Source organism: Dryobates pubescens, chromosome 16 (assembly GCF_014839835.1).
Source record: "Dryobates pubescens isolate bDryPub1 chromosome 16, bDryPub1.pri, whole genome shotgun sequence".
Lineage (NCBI taxonomy): Eukaryota > Metazoa > Chordata > Aves > Piciformes > Picidae > Dryobates > Dryobates pubescens.
The window spans coordinates 18598354-18621023 of NC_071627.1; the positions used below are offsets into that span (position 1 = coordinate 18598354).

General features: G+C 46.6%; 2 protein-coding genes across 2 annotated transcripts; both read left to right on the plus strand.

The window, feature by feature from the left end:
* Window positions 1-395: 395 nt before the first annotated feature.
* Window positions 396-4726, plus strand: LOC104303981 (ovomucoid-like). Its single transcript, XM_009904683.2, has 8 exons — window positions 396-661; window positions 1124-1176; window positions 1716-1843; window positions 2548-2596; window positions 3488-3615; window positions 3756-3801; window positions 4315-4448; window positions 4714-4726. Exons 1-8 carry the CDS (start codon window positions 604-606, stop codon window positions 4724-4726), a joined length of 609 nt encoding a protein of 202 aa, XP_009902985.2. The 5' UTR covers window positions 396-603.
* Window positions 4727-8154: 3428 nt separating this feature from the next.
* LOC104303913 (serine protease inhibitor Kazal-type 6) lies at window positions 8155-13203 on the plus strand. Its single transcript, XM_009904608.2, has 4 exons — window positions 8155-8459; window positions 10584-10609; window positions 11544-11656; window positions 12421-13203. Exons 1-4 carry the CDS (start codon window positions 8402-8404, stop codon window positions 12464-12466), a joined length of 243 nt encoding a protein of 80 aa, XP_009902910.1. The 5' UTR covers window positions 8155-8401; the 3' UTR covers window positions 12467-13203.
* Window positions 13204-22670: the final 9467 nt, after the last annotated feature.

The following is a 22670-nucleotide window of genomic DNA, read 5'->3' on the forward strand; positions in this document are numbered from 1 at the left end:
GTGTACCAGGAAACTACAAGGGAGAGTGCAGGGAGATTAATTGAGCCCTCAGTATCTTCAAAGTACACAGATGCCTGCCAAACCCCAGGTTTTATGCCTGTTAAAGGTTAGAGCATCCCATGCTGCTGTCCCCCTAACTCTGTTATCCCATGCAAACCTCTTGGAGCTCAAGTACCATCTGGTGTACATAGCACGGTGCACACAAGTTCAAACAATTTGACAAATGGGATTTTTTCTTTGCTTTACCAACTTCCATACGTAATTTCACAACATCAGCATTGAGACAGTGCTCTTGTTTGGAAAGTACAAATCAGTCATTGTTAACAAGCTGGGTGTAGCTCACTCTTTTTTTTTCTCTCTCTCCCTTTTCTTTTTTTTATTTAATTCTTCTGGCCATCTCTCTAACAAACAAGTATTCTTTAGAGCTCAACTCAATAACCAATATAGTTTTCTTAGTTTACAGAGCAAATAATTACTTTCTGTGGTGACTTCACAAGCTCGGGGAGATGTGTATATATAGTGCGGGGTGAGAAGGCTGAGAGCCATCCACTGAGCTCAGCAGCAACAGATTTGCAAGTAACAAGCTACGCAGCCATCTCTGCCATGAAGAAAACAGGGAGCATCGCCCTTCTTGGGCTCATGCTTCTCGGCTGCCTTTCTGGTAAGTTGCCTTTGTCACAGTCTATGCTAACCCCTCTCTGGCTCTTTTGTCCCTTTGCTTTTATATGTAAATCCTAGAGGAGAGCTCAGCCTTTTGGAAATGTGAGTAATACGTAGGCTCTCTTTCAATTCACTTCATCCTTGTGCAGATAAATATCAGTAGGATGCATTTGTTATGTTTGTGACCCTTAGTGGAGATAATAGTGCTGTAAAAGGAGAAAAGTTGATGGTCTATTTGTGTCTTTAGAGAGTCAAAATCTGGTCTTACAAATACTTGATCTATTTGTTTTTAATTTAGTGTATAACTTCTTGGAGTAGATTAACATTTGGAAAACCAATCACTTCTCAGTAAGGAGAAAGTGCCTTTGGCAGCTCTGTTGGAAAATTGACGATTCCAAAGGATTTTTTTGGTCAAAGTTATTGTACAATTTTTATATTTTTATAATCTCTCTTTCTATTGTAGATATTGCTGCTGCTCAGCTCCAGATTTTTAACAATGCTGTTGGTCAGATCCAGGCGAGTAGTAGTTCTTATTTGTTATTCAGTCTTGATTTCTAAGTTTAGATCAATAATTCATACTCAACGGTATCCTGGGGAAGGCTTGAGGGAGAAAAAAAACCAGGAGAGTGAGCGAGAAAGGAAATATGCCCCTAAGTATTATACCACCCCTTTCCCCCAAAGTAAGAAAATACCTTTGTCAGAGAAAGACAGCTCCTGAATTTGATGATAAAAAAGACAGCAATTAATAATGTAGAGAGTCAGCACCGCACAGAGTGCCAGCAGAAAATCTATACAACTATTGAATAACTGCCTAAATATCATCCCTGCCTTGATTCCCCAAGGAATGATCACATTTTCCTGTAATTCTTGCCAAAAGTACTGAAAGTCTTAATAGCGCTAAGGTGCCTTTATGCAGTAGGAAACAGGGTATATTTTGTTTCCCCTCTACTTCACCAGGAAGGAATGATAAGGATCAAAAAATAAAATGACCATCAGTAGTCTCCCAGTGTTGCAAACCCATGATTAACACAAGCACACCTTTCTCTCCACTTTAGCAGTTCTCCTGTGATGTATACCGGATGTCTGGGGGCATGCTTGCTGCCTGTCCCCGCAACTATGAACCTGTCTGTGGCACCGATGAGGTGACCTACCCCAACGAGTGTTCCCTCTGCACAGAAAACCTGTGAGTATAATGTCTCCTGATTACCTATAATGCCAGTTCAAGTGGCAGACAAAAGCCTGTGGGGTTGTGATAAATCATGGGATGGACTTGATTTTTCACAACTTTCTGTCTTCCCTAAAGCCTGTGACCCTCCATGTGCAAGCTCCTGAATCTGATTAACCACTGGGGCTTTATGAGTAGAGAGACTTAATGAGTGAGATGACTACATTCACAGAATCACAGAACATCAGAAGTTAGAAGGGATCTCCAGAGATTGTCTAGTCCAACCCCGCTGCCAAAGCAGGATCACCTAGGGTAGTCCGCACAGGAATGCATCCAGGCAGGTTTTGAATGTCTCCAGAAAAGGAGACTCCACAACCTCTCTGGGCAGCCTGTTCCAGTGCTCTGTCACCCTCACTGTAAAGAAGTTTCTCCTCATGTTGAGTTGAAATCTTCTGTGTTCAAGTTTGTACCCTTTGTTCCTTGTCTTCTTATTGTGCACCACCACAGAGAGATTGGCCTCCTCCACTTGACACACACCCTTCAAATATTTATAGACATTGACCAGATCCCCTCTCAGTCTTCTCTTCCCAAGACTAAACAGCCCCAGGTCTCTCAGTTTCTTTTCATAAGGGAGATGTTCAAGTCCCCTAATCATCCTCAATGGCTCTCTCTTGGATTCTCTCCAATTCATCCTTCTTTTCCTTCTCTCGCTCTCCCTCTAGCCGTAACCGAGACGTCACCAAGAAGCATGATGGACAATGTGTTAGTCAGGTATGGTCCGAGATTGCTTTCTTCTCCTACCACACTGAGCAATGGTGCGTGAGGTGACGGCAGAGAGCTAGACAGAAACCTTGCCTGGGATTCATTCTGTACTAAACTAAACTTCAGACTGTCAGAAATGGAATGAAAAGGCATCATTTCAGATTTGCTAGAATGCCTTTTAAATGTTGTTTGAACAGTTAAAACATTATCTTGTGTATAACACCAGACTTTAGAATGGAAACTTTTTATTTCAGTCATGCTTTGGCATTATCAAAACCCTTCTCTTTAGACTTAGAGGCTTGTTGAAGCTAAGAAATTCCCAGAGGAACTTTGGATTTTGACTAAACTGTAGTTCTGTAATAGAAAAAAATATGATTCCATCAGACCATTTATCATAAAGTTTGTTTATTAATCTACAGAGCTGCTGAGAAATGGAGAAGTGCCTCTGTTTTTAGAGTGAGAAAAGAAAGAAACACTCTGGCTGTGCAATTTAACAGCGGCTTCCCTTTCAGCACACTCAGGGTAACAGCAGAAACACCAAGATGAATGTAAACTCCATTTTCTAGTGGCATTGACATTTTGTAGCAAATGTTGCTGCCACATGAGGCCTTTTAGGCAAAAATCCTTCACAGTGGCATTCACAGTGAAAATCTCCAAGATGACAGGCATGAAGGCCACTGCAGGACAGGAAAGAAAGAGGCATATACTTCATGGTCATGCTGTACCCACATCCAGGATTTCAACTCTGTGTGCTCCTCCCAACTCCACTACACTGGGTTTGGAGGATCCTCTCCCTTCAGCTCTGAATAGAAAGGAAGATGTCTCTTGCACCATGCTCTGTTACAAAGGACTGATGCAAAGGGATGTAGAGATTAAAATGTTGCTCTGTGACTGTTTCAGGTTGACTGTACTGGATATGTGAGATCTGTCGGTGGTCTCATGATGCCCTGCACCATGGAATACACACCCATCTGTGGCACTGATGGAATTACCTACTCAAACAAATGCCACTTCTGCAATGCTGTGGCGTAAGTGAAGGGGCTAGGCCATGGGAGGAGTTTTTGGATCAGAGGGTGCTCATGTTGGTACTTAGAGTGTAAGGAGGTAGTTCAAGACCTCGAGTGGCTGCGCTATGCTCATTGATTCTCAACTCACTTTCTTCCCAAAGGAACGGACTGAACTTAAACGTGCGTCACCGGGGAACATGCTCTCAGGTAAAGCACAGAAATCTGCACTCTTTACTGCTGATAAACCTCACAACACAAATTCACTACATTATAAATAAATAGAATGAATATCTGCACTGTCCTAGTGCATTTGAACTACATATATTGGGTTTGAGGAAGAAACTTAAAATATGTCAAAGCCAAAGGCTGTGGACCCAAATCCCTGACTCAGAAATGCAGTCCTTGCTGTGACCTGGGAATTCAGCAGGCAGTGGGTGCCAAGACCTTTGTTTACTGGTTAAGAGGCTGAGCAAGAGATGGTGCCTCACCCATTCTGCAGGAGAGCAGGAGGGTCATGTACTATCAGCACTATTAGCAGTGGTGATTCCTTGGGTGGAAGCACTTTCTGCAGTGTGCCTTGTGATCACCCACATGCAGTATGCTTGACCCTGCTGAACCAGAGTGGCCAGAAAGAAGGCCAGCCTGGGAATACCAGCATGGCCATTTCACTGTTTGTAATAGTATTTATCAGATTTTTTTTTTCCCCTCTCTTGAATTCAGGGTTCCAACAACGCAGGGATTGACTGCAGTGAGTTCTCGCTTAGCAATCTCATCTGCCCACTCAACTTTGACCCCCTGTGCGGATCCGATGGCAAAACCTATGGAAACAAGTGCCAGTTCTGCGAAGCATTTGCGTAAGTGTAGAGCTCATCACACAGCTGTGAAACTGGAGGAGCTGGACCACACATGCAGTGGTGGCAGCTGGTGTGGAAGCCCCACAGTTCCCATTAGCCCTTTGGTAAACCCATCCCAGCTCCATGTTCTTCTCTTGGTGCTCACTTCTCTATCACCCCCCAGGCACTGCAGGTCTTAAACCTGAGTGAATCTTCTCCTTCCCTTGCAACTAAATCTGGATCCCCGTTTGCAGGCTCATAGCATTGCTGACTTCCTGCCTGCCAGATTTAAACTGTGACCGTAGGAGGTGTCCGAAATTATGGAGTTTGTCCCAAATCTCTTTAATATGAGAAAGTGTGTAACCTGAGGAGTCGGGGAAGAGCTGAAACATCAAGTGGAGTGCTTTATAACCTGGAGAGCATGACAGCATTGGCTTATTAGGGTAAAGTTAGACTATAAAACTGACATCCATGTCTGTAATTTTGTTCTCCCTCTTTCTCTTCAGGAGGAGCCGGGGAGCTCTGTCACTCCAACACCGTGGCCAGTGCTGAACTCTGGAGCCATATTCTTCTCCCTGATTTCTCCCTTAAAACCCCTGCAATCAGATATGCTTTTCCCTGCTCCCTCAACTGTTGCACATCGGTCTCTGCTTTGATATATCAATAAATTAAACGCAGCCACTCTCTTTACCATGGACTGTTTTTTGGTTGGGTTTGTTGTTTTTTTTTTCAGGGCAGGGGTCATGGTCTTCAGGCAGGACAAGTTGTGAAATAAACCATGATAAAGAGCAAAGCGTAACATCTGTTACACACTAGCCCAAGAGCCCTTATGAGACTACGTCACTCCATACCAAACCATTAGAAATGAAACCAAGCTGCTATAAAAGACTGCCACTCTCCTAGTTCTGGTGTCTTATAGACTGTAAATGGATTTGACTTTGTAACCGCACTGAGCCTTGGAGGGACTAGTCCTTTTAAGGTCACTGACACAGGGGGATGGTCCTGGAGAAGCGTGAAAGAGAAAGGTAGCCATGGTCAGCCCTACCCGGTCATACCTGGGAAAGGGGCAGGTCTGGCAGTGAATTATAAAAGGGAGGCTCATGGCAAAGGGAGGAGGCTATCTCATAGGGAAGAAAATTAGGAACTGCTGCTTCCCTGATGGGTGTGTCCATCACAACTGTGTTGATCAGCATGAGATTGCAGCAAGCTATGCAAGGCTGTAATGAGCCTAATGAGAACCCCAGAGGAAATTAGACTAGGCTCAGGCTTTCAGCTTCTTGGAGAAGCAATCTGAAAAGTTGTACTTGGAGTATTTGAGGTGGATGTAGGACAAGGGACCCTTCAGGAAGAAGTACTGGATTTTCTAAACACAGGAAAGAAGAAACAGAAGATGTGCTGGTAGTTCCAAGATGCTTTCTCTCTTGGGAAGAAAGGTGTGGAGATAATATCTTTGTGGGAGACTAAAGAGTGCACTGGAGGAGCAATGATGCCTATGAATGTTCATGATGATGTGCCATGTTTCTGGGTGAGTCAAGGAGTTAAAATGCAAACAGCACAGGAAAAATTCCCAAGTCCCATGGCTCACAGAATCCCTTCCTCTTTCTTTCTCCACCTGGCATTCTCTTGTTATGTGGCAAGACTATCTGCTGATAAAGCTGATAGTTAGGACAAAATCTGTGACTTGCAAGCCTTTTCTTTGGGTCTTGTTTCCTTAAGTAGATAATTGCTTGATCAGGAATTTTGCAGGTGCTTCTCCCCAGAATAAGAGGTTTCTCTTTCCCCTTGTACTAGCACAGAGCAGTGCTCTGTCCTAGGAATAGGGGTGGAACTTCTTATTTTCAGTGTACAGGCAATAAAATCACATTGTGCCTGCTCTTAAGAAAAGACAATTGTAGAGTTGACAGAGTCCTTACTGCTATCTGGTTATGTGTGTGTGAAAAATAATTAAGGAACAGTCTAAGTGAATAGTGACTGTGAACAAAGACCTGTCAACATAAGACAGACTTCTGTTATAATTTCTTGTTGGCCAAGAGGTTTATAGAGTAGCCACAGGCTAGTGGAGTTTTGGTCATAGCAGGAAATGTGTCTTCAACAGCAAGATCCTATGGTGAGCTGCCCTCTGCAGTGGTAGTTTCTGCCCAGGACGCCAGATATTTGTTAGCAGCTCCGAAGGCTTTAGAAAAGTCTAAGGAAGATCTGCTCACCTGCAGGGTGAATGGCAAAGACTGGATTTATGGCTGTATCCTAGATGCCTTATGAACTTCTAAGCAAGAACACTTCAGAAGATGGAAAGATTTGTACCGCATAAGACTAAAGACAGGCCCAGCACAGGTAAGTACTTGGCCTGACACCAGCAAGACTCTGCCCAACTACACCCCGTAGACTGCCAAGCAAGGTTCAGGTGCCCTTATTCTATCTCTGAACAGAAAGATTCCCTTGCCTATGCCAGCAAGGGGCCTGTTTCATATGTAAAAGAGAAGTGGAAGGGGTAATAACAGTAATCACCCAGTTGGTAATTTAGTCTCTTCCTCTCCTCAGTGGGAAGGGATTGGTCCCCGCAGTGTGTTTGCTAAGGCTTCATCTAGTCAGCTGTGCTGCAGCAGCCAACACGTCTGGGTAGATAAAGGACCGAGGCATTAGGCTGTGGTCGTGAGCAGTGACGTATGAAACTAGAAAAGGCAAACAAGCAGCACTGCAGAGTGGCAGAACTAAGCGTGGCTTTGAACGGCGCTGCAGCTGACTGACTTGATAACTAAATTATACGAGAGGCTGTGTTGTGAGCTCACCCTTAATAGACATCTGAGAAGTCACCTGTCAGTCACAGCTTCCCTTGTTGTGTGGATTTTAAGATGTCTAGCAAGCTGCAAACGAATGCTTCCCCAGATGCAGGGCATTCATAACGTTACTCTCCTGCAGAAGCTTTCTCCCTTGCTGGCTGAGGATGTTGGTATCGTCTTTCCTCGACTGATAGAAAAATGTATAAAAATGAATTCATTATTTTTGATCTTTTTTTTTTTTTGCTCCCATGTCAGAATTGGCTTGAACTAGCTGCAGATTCAGAATTTACTGGGGGAACTAATAAGCAGCTTTATTTACACACATTGCTCTCCTAAGCCTTGTCTCCTTAGAAATGCATACCAAAATGTCATGCTTATTCTTATTTGTACAGGTATTTTGCAAACAGCGCAGCTGAACGCGAATCCTTGCACAGGCTCAGCTGGAAATAGAGCTCAGGCTTCCCAGTTCCTCATCAAATTCCCTTCGTTGCCAATTGCTGTGGGAGCAAAGTCCTGACATATGTTGGTGAATACAGAGAAAAAAAAAAAAAGGAAAAACCTTGACAGCTAAAGTCTAAATAGTTCAGGGAGGAGAGTCAGCAGTCCTATCAGGGACTGCGCACACAGCTATGGGAGCATGTCACATTGGAGAGCTTCTCCACCCCAACCCAACAAATTTAGATCCATCCTCAAAAATAGCCAGGGAACAACGTATAATTGGTTTCACAGACAACATATTCTCATGCTGTGATTTATTTCGTAACGTCTAGTGAGTGTCATCACGCCGCACTCAAAGCCTTGGAGCTGGCATTCAGTGAGGGCCCTGAGAATGAAAATTACCAGCTTCCCTGATGAATCACCGCTTTGAAAATTCACCCTTGTGAGAATCTTGTGACTATTTAGAAGAAAAAAAAGAAAAGATATTACAAGCCTGTCTATCATTCATATAATTAGCCCTTTTCTAGGTTTGATGTGGACAGGGCGGCATTCCTAAAGCACCATAAACGTGGCAGGACCAATAATGGCTTTAGAAGCGAAGTGGAGAAGTTCTCACAATTAAGGTGGGGAATGAGGGCAGCTACAGATGGGTACATAAATACACAGAAAGGCTGGTCTGTGTGCACACTGTGGGCTCAGGTGCTGAGACAACACCTCCCGCACGGATCGTTTGGCTTGGACTAAAGAGCTACCTGCAGCATGAAGGCAACAGGTGCCTTAGTGCTTCTCAGCCTACTGCTGCTCTCTTTCTTCTCGGGTAAGTGATCTTTTCTCTAGCCTTGGAAAAAAAACAACACCAAACCGAGTCTTTCCTGACAACAGCAAACTTTGGAGAGCCTTGATCACCAGATGACAGGCTTGAAGATAAAGCTGAGCAAGTAGAAAATATCTACAGGACTTGCTCACTTGTATGACATATTTCTACTCCTCGTGTGCCTCCGCAGTGCATAATGCAGCAGAGGTGTCACTGGGAGACAGAGTGAGCAAATTCTAAGTGGTTCCTGCAGCAAATGTACCAAAGTAGAGAGTAATTATGAATATTTCGTTCAAATGTTCACTGGAGAATTTTGCTGAACCAGTTAGAGAAGAAACTCATTCACCTCAGGGTCATCAGCTCTTGTTTTGATCCTAAGCATCTTGGTATTGGTGTTTTCCTTGGAGATGTGGAAACGTAATTAGATGAAAGTTTCAGCTTTCGTTTATGTTGCAGAGAAAAGCTTGAAAATTAAATTCAAATGTCCTCAAGGAGTCAGAACAAAGAGGGCAAATTAAAAGGATCCAGCGTTTATTTATCTGGAGATTCACACATCTCTCTGATCTGGGGAAGCTGAGTGATGATGTTTGAACATATAGGTCACATCAGTGTTATCAGTTGCTTGCGTCCAGCTGACCCAGCTCTGCAAGGTTTGTGGTGATGGTTATGGAAGAATGTGCAGAACAAGAATTATTTATCCTTGTTTTTCTGTGAATAATTTGAATAAAGAATTCACTTGAGAAAAATGCAAGCTGTGCATGGAAAGAAAAGAGGTGAATTACTTTGTACACATTATTCATTATGAAATATTCATCTGTCTCTAATTGAGTCTTAATTGGGACTGGGTTCCATCAGAGTGCTGAAGATTCCTTCCAAGGACAGGCAGAATAGCAGCAGACTCTGTGATCTCCTATAAAATAAACATATGTCAAGAGACATCATCACAAAGCCTTCTGTAGCTGCATGTAATATTTATTAAAACTATTTAATGAGCTAGATTGCAAATATGATGAAGATAGCCATAACAGTGACTTTACAATTAAGGCAGCCTAGCCTCACCTGAGGACATGAGAAATACACCAGCAGCAGGGATAAAACACCAAAGGGCAGAGAAGTAGAGTGGGTTGATGGATGATGGTCTAGCTGGCAGAGGGTTGAGTGGGATTTCCAACATGTGGGGGCCCGAGGATAGGACAAGGTCCTTCCATTTCCTGCCCTGGCTTCCCCCCTGCCCAGAGTCTCCTGAACAGCCTCACAGCTGGCAGTGACCTCAATAAGTACAGCCTCACCTCCAAACCTCTGCTGCCCCGTTGCCATGCATGGTCCTGCATATTTGTCACACGGTGTTGTGACCCAGATTCTGCAACTGCATCCAGTCCACCCCTGAGTGTCACACTCCCCCTTAGACATGTCACAGGGTCGTCCTTTCCTGAAGCTCTGACTCAGCCTACATGACAGACTGTAGTCTTTGAAGTGAAGAAATACAAAGAGGATGGACTGATTAGCTTCAAGCCCAGAGCCTGTAGTTACAGTGGGTATTTTTGCACTCTTACTGACCGGCACTGCCTGTTCTGCTCTGTATCACTCCGTGACATCTCTTTGCAGTATCTCGCCCAGGAGGAACTAGTTCTGGGAGAGTCTCTGGGTTGTGTGGTGCTGAGGATGCCTGTAAAGCTGACCACAGGGTCTCCTCCTCCTCCTCCACAGTACACTCGTGTTAGGAGTACCAGCCATTTCATTGTTTAGAGGTGCAGGAGCCTAAAAGCCTTGGAAGTCAATATAGCTTTAAAATCTCTGTTGAGCACAGCTCCAGATCCGATATGGCAGCTCGCTTCCCCTGGAGTGGCTGCCTTCCAGGAGACTGGGTTGTGTGTCTGAGGTGCAGTTAGCAGCTGAACAACAGATTACATGGTATTTGAGTAACATTTTTCGAAAAAGCAAAATACTGAAAAGCAATTCAGATAATGTATTTCCTGCCCCCTCCTCCGCCACACAGGATGATGGAGCAGGAAAAACCCTGTGTGTGTTCCACTGAGGTTTGCACAGAGGGTTTGTGCCTTTAGTTCAGCTTCAATCAGGAAACAATGCTGACATTTAAAATCTCTGCTTCTTTTGGTTTTATTCCAGATGTAGCAGGTGAAGACATTGAAGAGGTTAGTGCAGCTGTTTCTGCTTACTGAATCTGCATTTTCTAGAGGAATGGTTTTGTAACCAGGATCTTGGTGCGTTGCTAAACAGTTTTTAATGTCTGCTGGGAGAAGGTGGGTCCTTCCATGAAGTCCCAACACTCTTGGGAGGTCACCATTGTACAGGGGATGTTATGTGGGACCGCATTAGCAAGTTAGAGCAGGGAAATGGATGGTTTGTTTAGCAAATGCTTCCCATGATTAGATCTAGGGTGGTTGCACAGGGTTGTGTTGCTATGCAGCACCACTTTTGTGCACTTTGCTCCACTTTCCTCCAAAGGAACTACAGAGAGCAGACTTTCATGCCCCCAAACAAGGTTCATCACTGGGGCTTGTCCAGAGGCAAAATACCTGGACATTTCTGGGACACCATTTTTAATTCCCCATAGATAATGGTTTTCTCCTTCTTCCACCGGGAAGGCAGGAAGCCCAGTGAGAAGCCCAGTGAGCACCAAGCTGAGGGCAGTTTCGCAAGATGCATGAGCCCATGCAGCAGGGAGCTAATGATGCCAAATGCCTGAAAGAGCATCAGTGCTGACTCTTCTTCTGCATGCCCAGGCTAATCCCCTCCTGTCTTTGGGAGATCAAGACTTCTCCCAGATGGCTACAGTTTCCTTCCTCAAACATGGGCCAAAAAATTCCTCCGAAACACCGCTCTTGCTCATTTCTGACAGGGCTTTTTCTTTCAGGGAACAGGCAGGGTCACCACTGCTGCTTTACTCCTCTTGTCAGAAAGAGCATGAGAATATTGACCTTCTGCCCCTTTTGGAAAGTCAAAGAAAGAGTATGGGAGTCCTGAATGGGTTTTGTTTGTTGGTTTGGGGTTTGGATTTTGGTTTTGTTTGTTTGATTGGTCGGTCAGTGGTGGTGTTTGTATGTTTGTTTTTAATTCCTTTTGCAGATTTGCAGAGAGTTTATAAACAGAAGCGTGTACTGCACGAGGGAGTCCAACCCTCACTGCGGCACGGATGGCGTTACGTACGGGAATAAGTGTGCCTTCTGCAAGGCAGTGCTGTAAGTGAGAGCAAGGGGGGGTTGAAATAACAGGGGGAGCTGGCTCCATTTCCATGTTTGCAATGATGTTCCTTGTGGAGGGGAAGCCCTGCATCTAGGCTGCTCCCCTGGTACGGACCAGCCCCTGAATCATGCCAAGTGGAATATTTCCTTCTTGGAACGGCGCTGTTTGGATGCCAGTTAATTTTAATTTATTTCTAGGCTTTGCAGGCTGCTGGTTGCCATGCTGAGAGGCAGCACGGGGCCCGGGAGGCAATTGCATCCTGCCTGTACCTTCTGCACTCACTAATTTGATGCACATTTCCCACTATATGCCACAGGCTGCAACTCTCACTGCCCACACTTCTGGATGCTGAGAAGTGTATGGAGGAATGTGGGAGCTGAGCCGTGCCAAATTGTTCCTTAAAAGTCTGAATGGGCTTTGTGGAAGAGGACACAAAATCTCAGAAGAACAACCTGAATTTCTCCTTCTCCTGTCACCTTTTAAAGGAGCTGCAACAGGAGCCAGCACCCCTGAACTGATATGTGCTTGCAAAGCACCGTTTTTTTCCTTAGCAGTCCTTAACATTTGGTACACACTCAAGGCTGCCTTATCCTAAGGGAAATCAGAACCGAGCAAGGAGAGAAGGTGGCTTGACATTCCTGGGGAGGCATGCTAGTGTGTGTCATGCAAGTGGTTCTCTTTGAATGGATAAGCCTCTTGTCCTACTCTGCACCGCCTGTCATATACTGCTTTAGTTAAGTCTGACTTGCTCCTTTTACAGGAGAAGTGGAGGGAAAATAAGGTTGAAGCACCTGGGGAAATGCTGAGTCCTCACTGGCACCGAGCAGCAGCAGCTGAACCCACCCCAACAGTGGCCGCAGACACCTGTGCATGGACATGGAAGCAGCTCACCTTCATCTCCACCGTCTCTGCTCAATAAAACAAAACCCAGCACGACTCTTTGGCTGGATTCCTCTTTCCATAACATCCAGAAAAGTGCTTTGATACAGCTATGCTAGAGCCTAATGCATGGCTTCTCTATTACATCACCCTCCTCCTGGGAAGTGAGGCGCTCCCTGTGCCAGAGCAGCAATTCCCATGGCTCCCATGGGCCGTGTCCTCCTGTCCCCAGCAGCCGTAGCTCTTCTGTTCTGTGTGTCAAATTGGCACACACTTGCAGGGCAGCCAAGCCAGGCAACTGCTTGTGTGCTCCTGCCCAGCTCTCCCCATGCCAGGGGGTGGGTGAGAGCGGGAGCCTTTCTTCTTTACCCAGCCTCCGTGTACATGTTCCTTCCTCTCTTGGAGGTTATTGTGGGAGGGTGACAGGAGAGCTGGTGAACAGCGTGACTGCATATGCCTCATCTCCTTTGGAAACCAGAGACAAACAAGCTGAGGCTAGGGAATATTGCTCCATTTAAGCCTGCAACAAGAAGATGGCAGGTGGAGGCTGGTTTTAGGCAGAAGCTGTAAGGCTCTTCTTTCCAAATCGGTCTCTTTCTTCTTCTTTCTAAGAGAACGCTTTGTCTTGAAAGCTGTGAACTCACCAGCATTAGTTTCCCGCTGCCAAGTGGCTTCTCATGCTAATAAAATTATATTTAGAAGAACACCAGATTGTATAAAGTGTCAATAATTTAAAAAAAAAAATGAGAGAAAAAAGAATCCCTGGAGGAGAAGAGCCGTGGGCTTCTGCTCCCCAAGTCAAGGACAAACTCTGCCTGAATCATACACAGACCTTGATTTTCATAAGCACAAGTGTTTGTATTTATTTACAGGTTTTAAAGCATGCAGACTTCATTCCTTTCTCTACATTTCACCCTGCTATGCTCTCTCCTCTTGGTGCTGGCTGGAAAATCCTTCTTTGTTCAGGCATGAGCAAATGAATCCTCAAGTCTCTCCCCATCCACTGTGCAAAATTCACACAGGGAAATACTTGTGGCATCCCCTTGTTAAAAAATTGGCAGCAGATCAATGGGGCACCAGCTCCTTTATGTTAAACACAACTTTCAAAGGCAGCTTTAGATTTTATCATGAGCCTCAGGAGTCAACATATTTTGCAAGCACCTAAGTGCTGAGCATCTAAACCTCTGGACCTCCTTTGGAAGAGCCTTGTTTGCCTACCATGCCACAATCCATGCTTTGAACTCAACTGGGGCACAATGCCTAAAAAGAGAGGCCTTAGCAAAGCTCTCAGCACACTTAATGCTGGCTTCTCTTCTGATAGTTCACGTTTTCCATGCCAGTTCTGGCAAATCCTTTGTTGTTTGGTAACTTTACAGGCAGCGTGCTGTCAGCAGCTACCCATTGAACCACACAGGCAAAATCCTGCCTTGGCTCTCTTTGATCCTGATATTTTTCCCATCCCAGCCTACTGTATTCTTGCAAAATCTGCTACCTCTTCCTGGAAGCAGACTAATCCTCTCTGTGTTCCAGGCTGTACAGCCAGGGAAGGTGAACTTGCTTGCTTTCAAATTCAAATGTTAGTTTAGTAAACTCCACAGTAAGGCAGCCAGAACATGGACAAGACTGAGGGGAGCAAGAAGCATCTCCTGCACAAGGGCGAATATGTCGCAAAAGCAGGAGGGCCTTCCTCATCAATCTTCTTGCTTGGAGCAGGATGACCTCATGTCCTCTCTTACCTGAGTTTTCCCATGATGAGCCTGTTATGTTGCATGGCTCTGGACTAGCACCATATTCAGAGTACAGGAACAAAACTACTCCATTTTCAAGATGGGGAGTATGGGGAATCTTTACACCTGAGATGGCCCTCAGTGACCCCAAAAATCTCACAGCATATTCTCATATCTAATCGTTTTTTAGTCTGGAGACTGAGATAACAAGGACAGATCACAAGAGAGGAGAAACTGCAAGAGTTCACTACTTGACAGCCATCCTGAATTTTGCTCTTTCAGTGCAAATAGCAAATAAAAACACCTCTGTTCCTCTACAGACCTAACCTCTCTCTCCTCCTCTGTCAGGAAAATGGAGAATGGGTGTCATCTGCTTTGAAGAAATTATTTCCCCTTCTAGGGTTAAGTTCCCAAAACTTCCTCCCCAGAAGAGGCCAAGTGAGGCAGCACTAGACCCAAAGAAGGACTCCTGCTGGGGTCAGTCTTTCTGGCTGGGTGGGCACATGGCTCTGGTTAGCCACGATGGCAGCGATGCTCTGCTGGTGCCAGGTCTGTTCACTCTTGGTTTCGGAGTGCTGTGCTCACCTTCCCAGCTGGGCTGTTGGAGGACAAGGACAGGGTACGAGCACAGCAGTGGCCACAGGCTGTCCAGCCTGAAGTCCCATCTGTGTCTGGCTGCCTTTCTGGACACGTACCAAACCAGAAACCTTCAGCCACTATTTTTCCTTTGATTTCCTATCTCCACTTGCTATGTTTTGTTGGGTTTGGGGGATTAGTTTATATTTTTTCTGACAGCTTTGAAAGGTGAGTCATGATACATTTGAGATTGCTTTCATTAGATAACATGAGGATCTTCAGAGCTTTTTCTCTCCCTGGAGAGGAAAGGGCAGAGGCTGGGGTGGGAGCTGCCCAGGTATTTTGGCTGCTGCCAAGACCTGCCCCTTGCAACAGAATGAGGACCCTCTGCTCCCTGCATCTCACTCAGTCTCCCCTGGCAGTTGAAATAATGGAAGAATTAAAAGTTGTGCATGGTTGCTCTTACTGAAAGGAAGCCATTGCTCACAGCTGAGCACTCTCCCATGACCAGGCTATGCACTTGGCAGAGGGGAAGGATATATTTCCATCTCACAGCTTCTCTCTACTGGTGATGCAGCTATACATTATTGTGTCCAGGCTCTTGGCACATTTAACTTGTGTGCTCCACCATTTCCTTCTCCTTCCCCAGCACAGGTATGTGTCACTGTTGCAACTCAGTTTGAATCCTTTGTCCTACTTTTTTCCCTTGACATTCACAGTATTTGACAAGGCTTTTCTAGCTGCCATGGGATGATCCTAGGGTGGTGATGCTAACTTCAGGCTTCTCCCAGCCTGGCTGGGGAGGAAGCTCTGGACTTGGGTATCATTCCAGTTCACCCTCTTTTCCCCAAGAGAAGGCAGGCTGGGTCAGGTTGGAAGGGATTTTGGTCCAACCTCCCGCTCAAAGCAGGGTCACTGTTGAGGTCCTATCAGGTTTCTCAGGGCTTTATCCTGTCTAGCATTGAAAACTTCCAAGGGTGTAGTGTGTGCAATCTCCTTGTGCTACCTGTCTCAAAGTCTGGCTGTCATCATGGTAAAGACATTTTTCCTTGTATTCAGTTTCAACCACTTCTCTTTCAAAGGTTTCATCTCTGAGCTGGGCACCACACAGAAGAATCTGCCGCTGTCTGCTACATAACCTGCTTTTGAACTGGCAGGCTGCTTTTACATCCTTCTGAAGCTGCCTTCTGACCAGGCTGAACAAGTCTACCTCCTTCCATCCCCTATCGAAGAGCACAGGCTCAGACCACCAACTCTCTTGGTGGGTCTTCACTGAACTTTCTCCAGCTTTTCAATGCTTTTCCTGTGTTGGGGCAGGGCCCAAAACTAAGGCTGAGCTATGGGGATGAGGCAAAAGATTGTTCAGGCAGTAAGTGGGAGAACTGTAGGAGTGTGCAGGGAACTGAAAGATGTAGATAGTGACAGTTGCAGGAGGGTGTCAGTGTGTATTGGGTCCTTTAACGATTAGAGAGCAGCTGAGCCTGCTCTGGGGTAAGATGGCTCTCAGATGCAGGGAATCATCCAGCAATTCTGCCCCCCACCCCCATTATGGCTGAAAGACTTAAATAGGGGCCCAGGGGAAACAAATAGCATTTGGCTACTTTTACTGACTCCAGAGCAAAGAGAAGATGAGGTTTGTTGTTTTTTTTTCATGTGGTGTGGGTGTTTGCTTGGATTTTTGGGGTTGGTTTGTGGTTGGGTGTTGGTTTGGTTTTGTTTTTATTTCCTTGAAATAAGCAGTGTGGTTTAGGAGCTTCTCATGGGAGTAGCTGCAGTAATTGTAGCTGGTGATGATGTCTTATAAGGATGCTCTAAAAACACTGGGGAAGGCTTTAAAAAAAAAGCCTGTGGAGGAAAGGGGTTACCACAATACAGAGGGAGAGTGGGAGGGAAATAAGATCTATCCTTATAGAAAGGAAGGTGCAACATAAATAGTGGCTTGTTTTAAAGCATCAGTGATGAAGGTGCTTCAAGGCACCTCTTTGGCTTTGCCAGCCGTGGGGCAGTGAGGATTCAAAAGCTTCAACAGGGTCAGCTCCTTAGATCTCTGCAGGGAGCAGGGCTTTGGCAGAGCCTCAGCTGGCACTCGAAAGATAAGGTTAAAATGGACACTTTGCTGGACCTGACCAACCTGATGCTGGCTCAAGCAGCAGCTTTAGTGCTTGTGGCAGGATGGACCTAGTACCCAGCCTGCACTATAAAGGTCTCTCCAGGATGTGTGCAAATGGTGATGCTGTGTAATGTGCTTCTCTTTCTGAGATAAACTTGCTCAATTAATTGGGAGGGAACAGAAACACCAGTATTGTGACATAGGCTGGCCGTGACACTTCTGGACTTCTTCCCAAAGGATGTCGTGACTTTTCCTTGCGAGGGTGATTTTTGTGGAGTCACCTGTGACAGAACCATCGGCTGCCGAGGTTCTGCCCTGTAAATGCATCCTCCCTTCCTAGACGTGCCCTTCAGCCTGATTCAGTCACAACCGGGAGGGGCTGCTCTGGCTTTGATGATGGCTCACTAAAAAGGAGGGACTGCAGAAGGTGATCTGCGCTTCTCTGATGCCCCACTCAGGACATTGCTGCCCAGGGAGGGCCTCTGGGAGCCCGGGAGCGGTCCGGGGGCAGGCGTCGCTGCGGGGCTGTCGGTTTCCGGGCATCTGGCTCCCTCTTGTGGCCACCGGGCATACGGCAGGGAGGCGCCGGCTCCGGTGCTGTCGCCAGGCTGCAAAGTGATGCCCGGCTCTGGCCGGACAGGATCATTTTGGTGAGGGAGCCTAGCGCTCGTATTGCGCCAGTTTTTGGGGACAAGACAGCTGGAGAAGAGGAGGCTCAGGGGAGACCTTATTGCTGTCTACGACTACCTGAAGGGAGGCTGTAGCCAGGGGAGGGTTGGTCTCTTCTCCCAGGCAACCAGCACCAGAACAAGAGGTCACAGTCTCAAGCTGCACCAGGGGAAGTTTAGGCTCGAGATGAGGAGAAAGTTCTTCACAGAGAGAGTTGTTAGCCGTTGGAATGTGCTGCCCAAGGAGGTGGTGGAGTCACCGTCCCTGAGGTGTTAAAGAGGGGATTGGATGTGGCACTTGGTGCCATGGTTTAGTAGTCATAAGGTCTTGGGTGACAGGTTGGACTTGATGATCTTTGAGGTCTTTTCCAACCTTATTGATTCTATGAATGAGGAAAAAAATGCCTTCTGTTGGTCCTGCTGCTCTGCTGCAGCTTGACCCAGCCACGGAGCTGGTTTTACCTGGTTTGCTTTAAGTTAGAGGTGCCTAGAGCAGAGCTGTGCATGAACAGTGACAAAATCATTCATCCTTGCAGACTCAGAAGTTCCTCAGACTGCAGCATCCATCCTCTTCTCGGGATGGATGTCTCCCTTTGTGCCAAGACCAGCAGCTGTTCCTGCAATGAATGGTGCTCACAGAGTTTGGCATAGGCAGGAGAAGAAGATATTGGCACTGCGACTTGTCCCAGCAAATTGTTTCTGTCTGTGACTTGTGCTTTGGATTTCTCTCCTGGCAGTCATTGCCCCCCTCTCCTGAGACTGCTGTTGGGCCAGGGTGCTCTGAAAGAGTTTCCTGTGCTCCTGCAGAGCCCTTTGCCTCTCATCAAAGAGTTCAGACACAGGGTACAGTCTCAGTATGTAATAGATTGAATCTAATCAATTACTTCCTCGGCCTAAGACTACTCAGTCTGTTGTCTTCTCCAAGCCACTGCTCGCCTATCCTGTAGACACTGGAAGACATCTGGGAGGCAGAAAAATGGGAATACATTGCCCAGAAAGGTGATAGAATCCCAATCTCTGCAAACATTCAAAGTCAGCCTGGATGGGGCTCTGAGCAATCTGATCTTGATGAAGATATCTCTGCTCATTACAGGGGAGTTGGATTGGCTGACCTTTAAAGGTCCCTTCTAACCCAAAGAATTGTATAATTTTATGAAATGCAGCTGACATGAGCTGGGCTTCGCAGCTCTAGGATCTGGGGGAAGCTTCACAGTTCCATTGAGCAACAGCATAACTGAAAAGTTCAGCATCAGTGCTGGGACTCCAGGTGTGACACAAACTTGCTTTGATTTTCACTTAACACAGCTGAAGCTTGGAATGCCTTTGTCAAGTTCTTCCCCACTAATGCTGTGACAAAGAAGAAAGTCGTTGTCTATCCAGCTATGGTACGGCACAACCACACAGTTGGTGCAAGCTCCCTCTACCCTAACAGGGTCTCGGAGGACCTTCCACTAATGAGGGTTTACTGCTGTGCCTTGGTGGCCGGTCCAAGTCCTGCTAATCCTCTGGAATGGTCCACGCCTTGGCGTTGTCCGCAGTGCCTGGCAGAGTGATGAAGCTCCTCCTGTGAGCGAGCTGCAAAGCGATGGTGGAGGGGTGGTGCATTACCAAGAATAGCCACTAGAGGTTGCCACAGACCAGGTGGTTTTGTCGGTGGTACCGACTCGGTGCAGTTCGGCTTTGGGCGCTTCTGCCACCAGGCTTCGATTCGTGCTGTGTTTGGTTGGGTTGGTTTGTTTGTTTTGGGTGGTTTTGTTGGTTTTTCTGGGTTTGTGGTGTTTTCTGTTTTGGTTCTTTTTTTGAGGGGGGGTGGAGTGTTTTGTTGTTTTGGTTTTGTGTAAAGCCCCAGCTCCTGGACCACAGCAATTAGGTGAGACCTAAAAGTCTGATTTCCTTAAATAAAGAAATTACATACATATGCATATATTTCTAAGCTTCTCTAATATGAGGTCAAATGATGATTCAGGGAGAGGGCTGAAAAAAACTCAAACTTGTTTGAAAAAATCAGTGCTAGGTTGGGTTGCAGGGGACAAGCATTTCCAGTGGATTTAATCTCAGGTCTGTTTGATTTGTGGCTCTGATTAGTCCTGGGTGATGTCATGCAAACATTCCCCTGGTAGATCTGGAAGCTTGGCAGATGTCACAGGTGCCGAGGCTATAGCGATAAGGGCTCTGATAACAGCCCTTTTCCCTGCCTCCACAGGGCTCCACTTGTTGTTCCAGTTGTACTGGTGTTGCTGCCTTCCTGTTGGCATCAGCCCTGCCTTGGGAGACAGATCTCCACCCTGGCAGGGAGCTTAAGGGGGTCTGTGATACAACAGATGCTGCATCTCCTCTTCAGCCTTTTGGATGGAGGCAAACTCCCCACAAATTAAAACAGGGGCTTTTGCAGGTTCGTGTGCTTATTGTTTGCCCCAAATCTAGCATTCTGGGAATGGAAGCAACTACTCACAGCCTGTTTTTTAACATGAAATTTCAGGTCCAAGGCTATCTTCTCACTTGTGATAGGGTAAGTTATTGCCAGCCCTAGTGCCGTGCTCCGGGGAATGAGTGGTGTCTGTGCTAGACTGCACAGCACAAGGCATCAGATAGTATCTGCGGAGAAGGCCACCACTCGGCCAGCGGCAGGAGAAATCATTCACGTCCCACCCGCATGCAGCCACCCTTTGCGAAAGGGCTGGACGGGGAGGAGGGGGAGGGCGCTGGGGGAGAGCTCATCGTGGAGCTGTAGGGGGTCAGTCGTGTGTTTGGAAACCTGGTAGCGATCTCAAGCCAGTGAGAGAATGTAGCACCTGCTCCTGCTATTTGAGCTGGGATTCTGTCCCTGGGTCTGTGGGAAGGTATTGAACCACTGGTTGGAGGAACAATTAGTACTTCAGCAGCGCTGAAGACCAGGAGCTCTGCAGCCCCTGTGGGCAGGCTGCAAAGGACGCTGGGGTGACCCTGCCCTGTACTAGCCGCGGCTGGTGACCCTGGGACTGATGTTTGCACTGCCAGCCTTTTGCTGTTGACGTCACTGTAGCGATAGCTGCATCTGGCAGGCTTTTTAAACTGAGACTCTGCAGGACCCTGCAGCAGGCACTGCAGAGCTTCCCTGGAAGACAAAGAGCAGAGCAGCTAGGATGGCTCCTGGGGAGCTGCACTGCTGTTGCTGTCACAGAAAGGATGGTAGAGTGGGGTGATGGAAGTGGTGGAGGACCCTTACGGCAGAAAGAATGTCCTGTCATATGCAGCCTTTGTCCTGCTTCTTAATTTGATTTTTGTGGTGATCTCGGGGGAAAACATGTTATGGAGGAAGTATTAATGAATTAATTATTATATAATTGATTTCCCTTTCCCTTTCTGGAAAATGGAAGTCAACATAGGACAGCATGAAGGAGAATATAAGGAGCAGGTAAAGCCACAGATACCATGGTGGGGAGAGCTATTGATCTGGGTGTACAGGTAGCACTTGGGGTGGGAAAGCTGTTTTACCAGTTAAACCTGGAGGGGAAAGCACTGGCACAGCTGCAGACACTGCTTCATAAACTAGGAAAGCCAAATCTATCACCCAAATAGATTGGAGAGCCTTGATACCTCTATAAATTTACAGTTCAGTGAGCTGAGTCTCTTGTGAGGCAGTGAAGGTTAGCTGAGCCAACTTGCACTCTGTTCAAACATCTAGCTTTGACCAGTCAAACCTCAGCTTCCCTTGAAAGCAGATCCGTGCTGTTGAGACAGGAGGCATGACAAAGTGTAATTAGGTATCAGCTTTAACCCCTGCTCTTAGCAAATGAATAGTCCACGATGGTGGCACTTCGTTAATGAGTGAAGTGAAAAGCACCTGAGCGTCCCTGCTGTGCCACGGCTCTGTCACTGCCTCGATGCTGCTGGAAAGATGATGGATGTGAGAGAACCAGAGAGGACCATGGAGTTTTCTTGCTTTAAAAGAAAAAATAAGCGGTTTAGGAACCAATATGGGGTCTATGAGAGGATAGTTGGGGTAGAGGAAGCAGCCTTGTGGTAAAGAACTGTGCCAGCAAGAGGAAATCTGGGTTCCTTGGGACAGAAGCCCTCTATGCCCTCCCAGGTAGTAGTGGCCCCAAGGAGTTTTGCTGGATTTTCTGTGTTGTAGATAAAGGTGAGTGGCTGCGCCAACTTCAGCATTGATATTGGGAATCAAAAGGAGAAGCCTTTCTGAAGACCAGCCCTAGGTTTTTGTGACTGTGGCACTTCTAGCAACATGAGAAAGTCTCAGACACTAGACAGGGATGAAAGCAGACATGATGCTTGCAGAGAGATGCATGGCCATGGCAGTCTGCTGTAGGACGTGACTGTGGGTATGCACCTCTCTGCCCAGATACTGCATCCCTGCAGCATGAGGCAGGGGCTGAGGAGAGGCAGGATAGCATGGACCAGTGGATACCCCTCGAGCCTTGCTCTGTTGCTTTCAGTGCAAATCTGTGTTGTCTTGAGAAAGCCCCATTGCATCTCTTTCATTGTGACCTAGGAACGGGAAATACAGCCCTGACCCATCAGTGAAGGAATGATTTGGTCAAATATATTTGGGGCTGAGCACTTGTAGGACTTTGACTGTTTGGACACCCTGCCCAGGGCTGTCTCTGCTAGGTAGGATGAGGTCACTGTGCTGCCTCCTGCCCCTGTAAAGCTGGTGCAATCCAGCCGTTGCATGTCAGCTCTGGCAGAAGCTTTATCTCCAAAGCTCCTGCCTGGCTTCCTTCCCAGACTTCAGCACTTTGCTACAGCGCTTGTCCTGTGCCCAGCCCAAGGCTCAGCCCTCTGGAAAGGCAAGGTAGAAGAGGGGTGTAAAGCTCAAGTGATTCTTGTGGAAGATCAACCAGTACTGGAAACTCTGCTCCTAAGTCTCCATTTGCTGTGCTTACTGCCTAAGTAGTACTGTTGCTGGTCCCTGACTTGATTCATGTTTCTTTGGAGGAAGTACTGTGGCTCTTTTCATAGTTTCTGGAATTGTGCCCTCTACTTGATTGAGTCATGTTCTGTGGATCTGTAATTACCTGTTGCTTGCATATCCATTAAGGGATTTTACATG

Bases quoted from the DNA above. Each gene is read 5' to 3' on its own strand.
- LOC104303981 (XM_009904683.2), top strand. From the start codon at position 604: ATGAAGAAAACAGGGAGCATCGCCCTTCTTGGGCTCATGCTTCTCGGC. The intron at 1,177-1,715 runs GCGAGTAGTAGT...TCTCCACTTTAG, and splicing joins ATGCTGTTGGTCAGATCCAG to CAGTTCTCCTGTGATGTATA. The intron at 3,802-4,314 runs GTAAAGCACAGA...TCTTGAATTCAG, and splicing joins ACCGGGGAACATGCTCTCAG to GGTTCCAACAACGCAGGGAT.
- LOC104303913 (XM_009904608.2), top strand. From the start codon at position 8,402: ATGAAGGCAACAGGTGCCTTAGTGCTTCTCAGCCTACTGCTGCTCTCT. The intron at 8,460-10,583 runs GTAAGTGATCTT...GTTTTATTCCAG, and splicing joins GCTGCTCTCTTTCTTCTCGG to ATGTAGCAGGTGAAGACATT. The intron at 10,610-11,543 runs GTTAGTGCAGCT...TTCCTTTTGCAG, and splicing joins CAGGTGAAGACATTGAAGAG to ATTTGCAGAGAGTTTATAAA.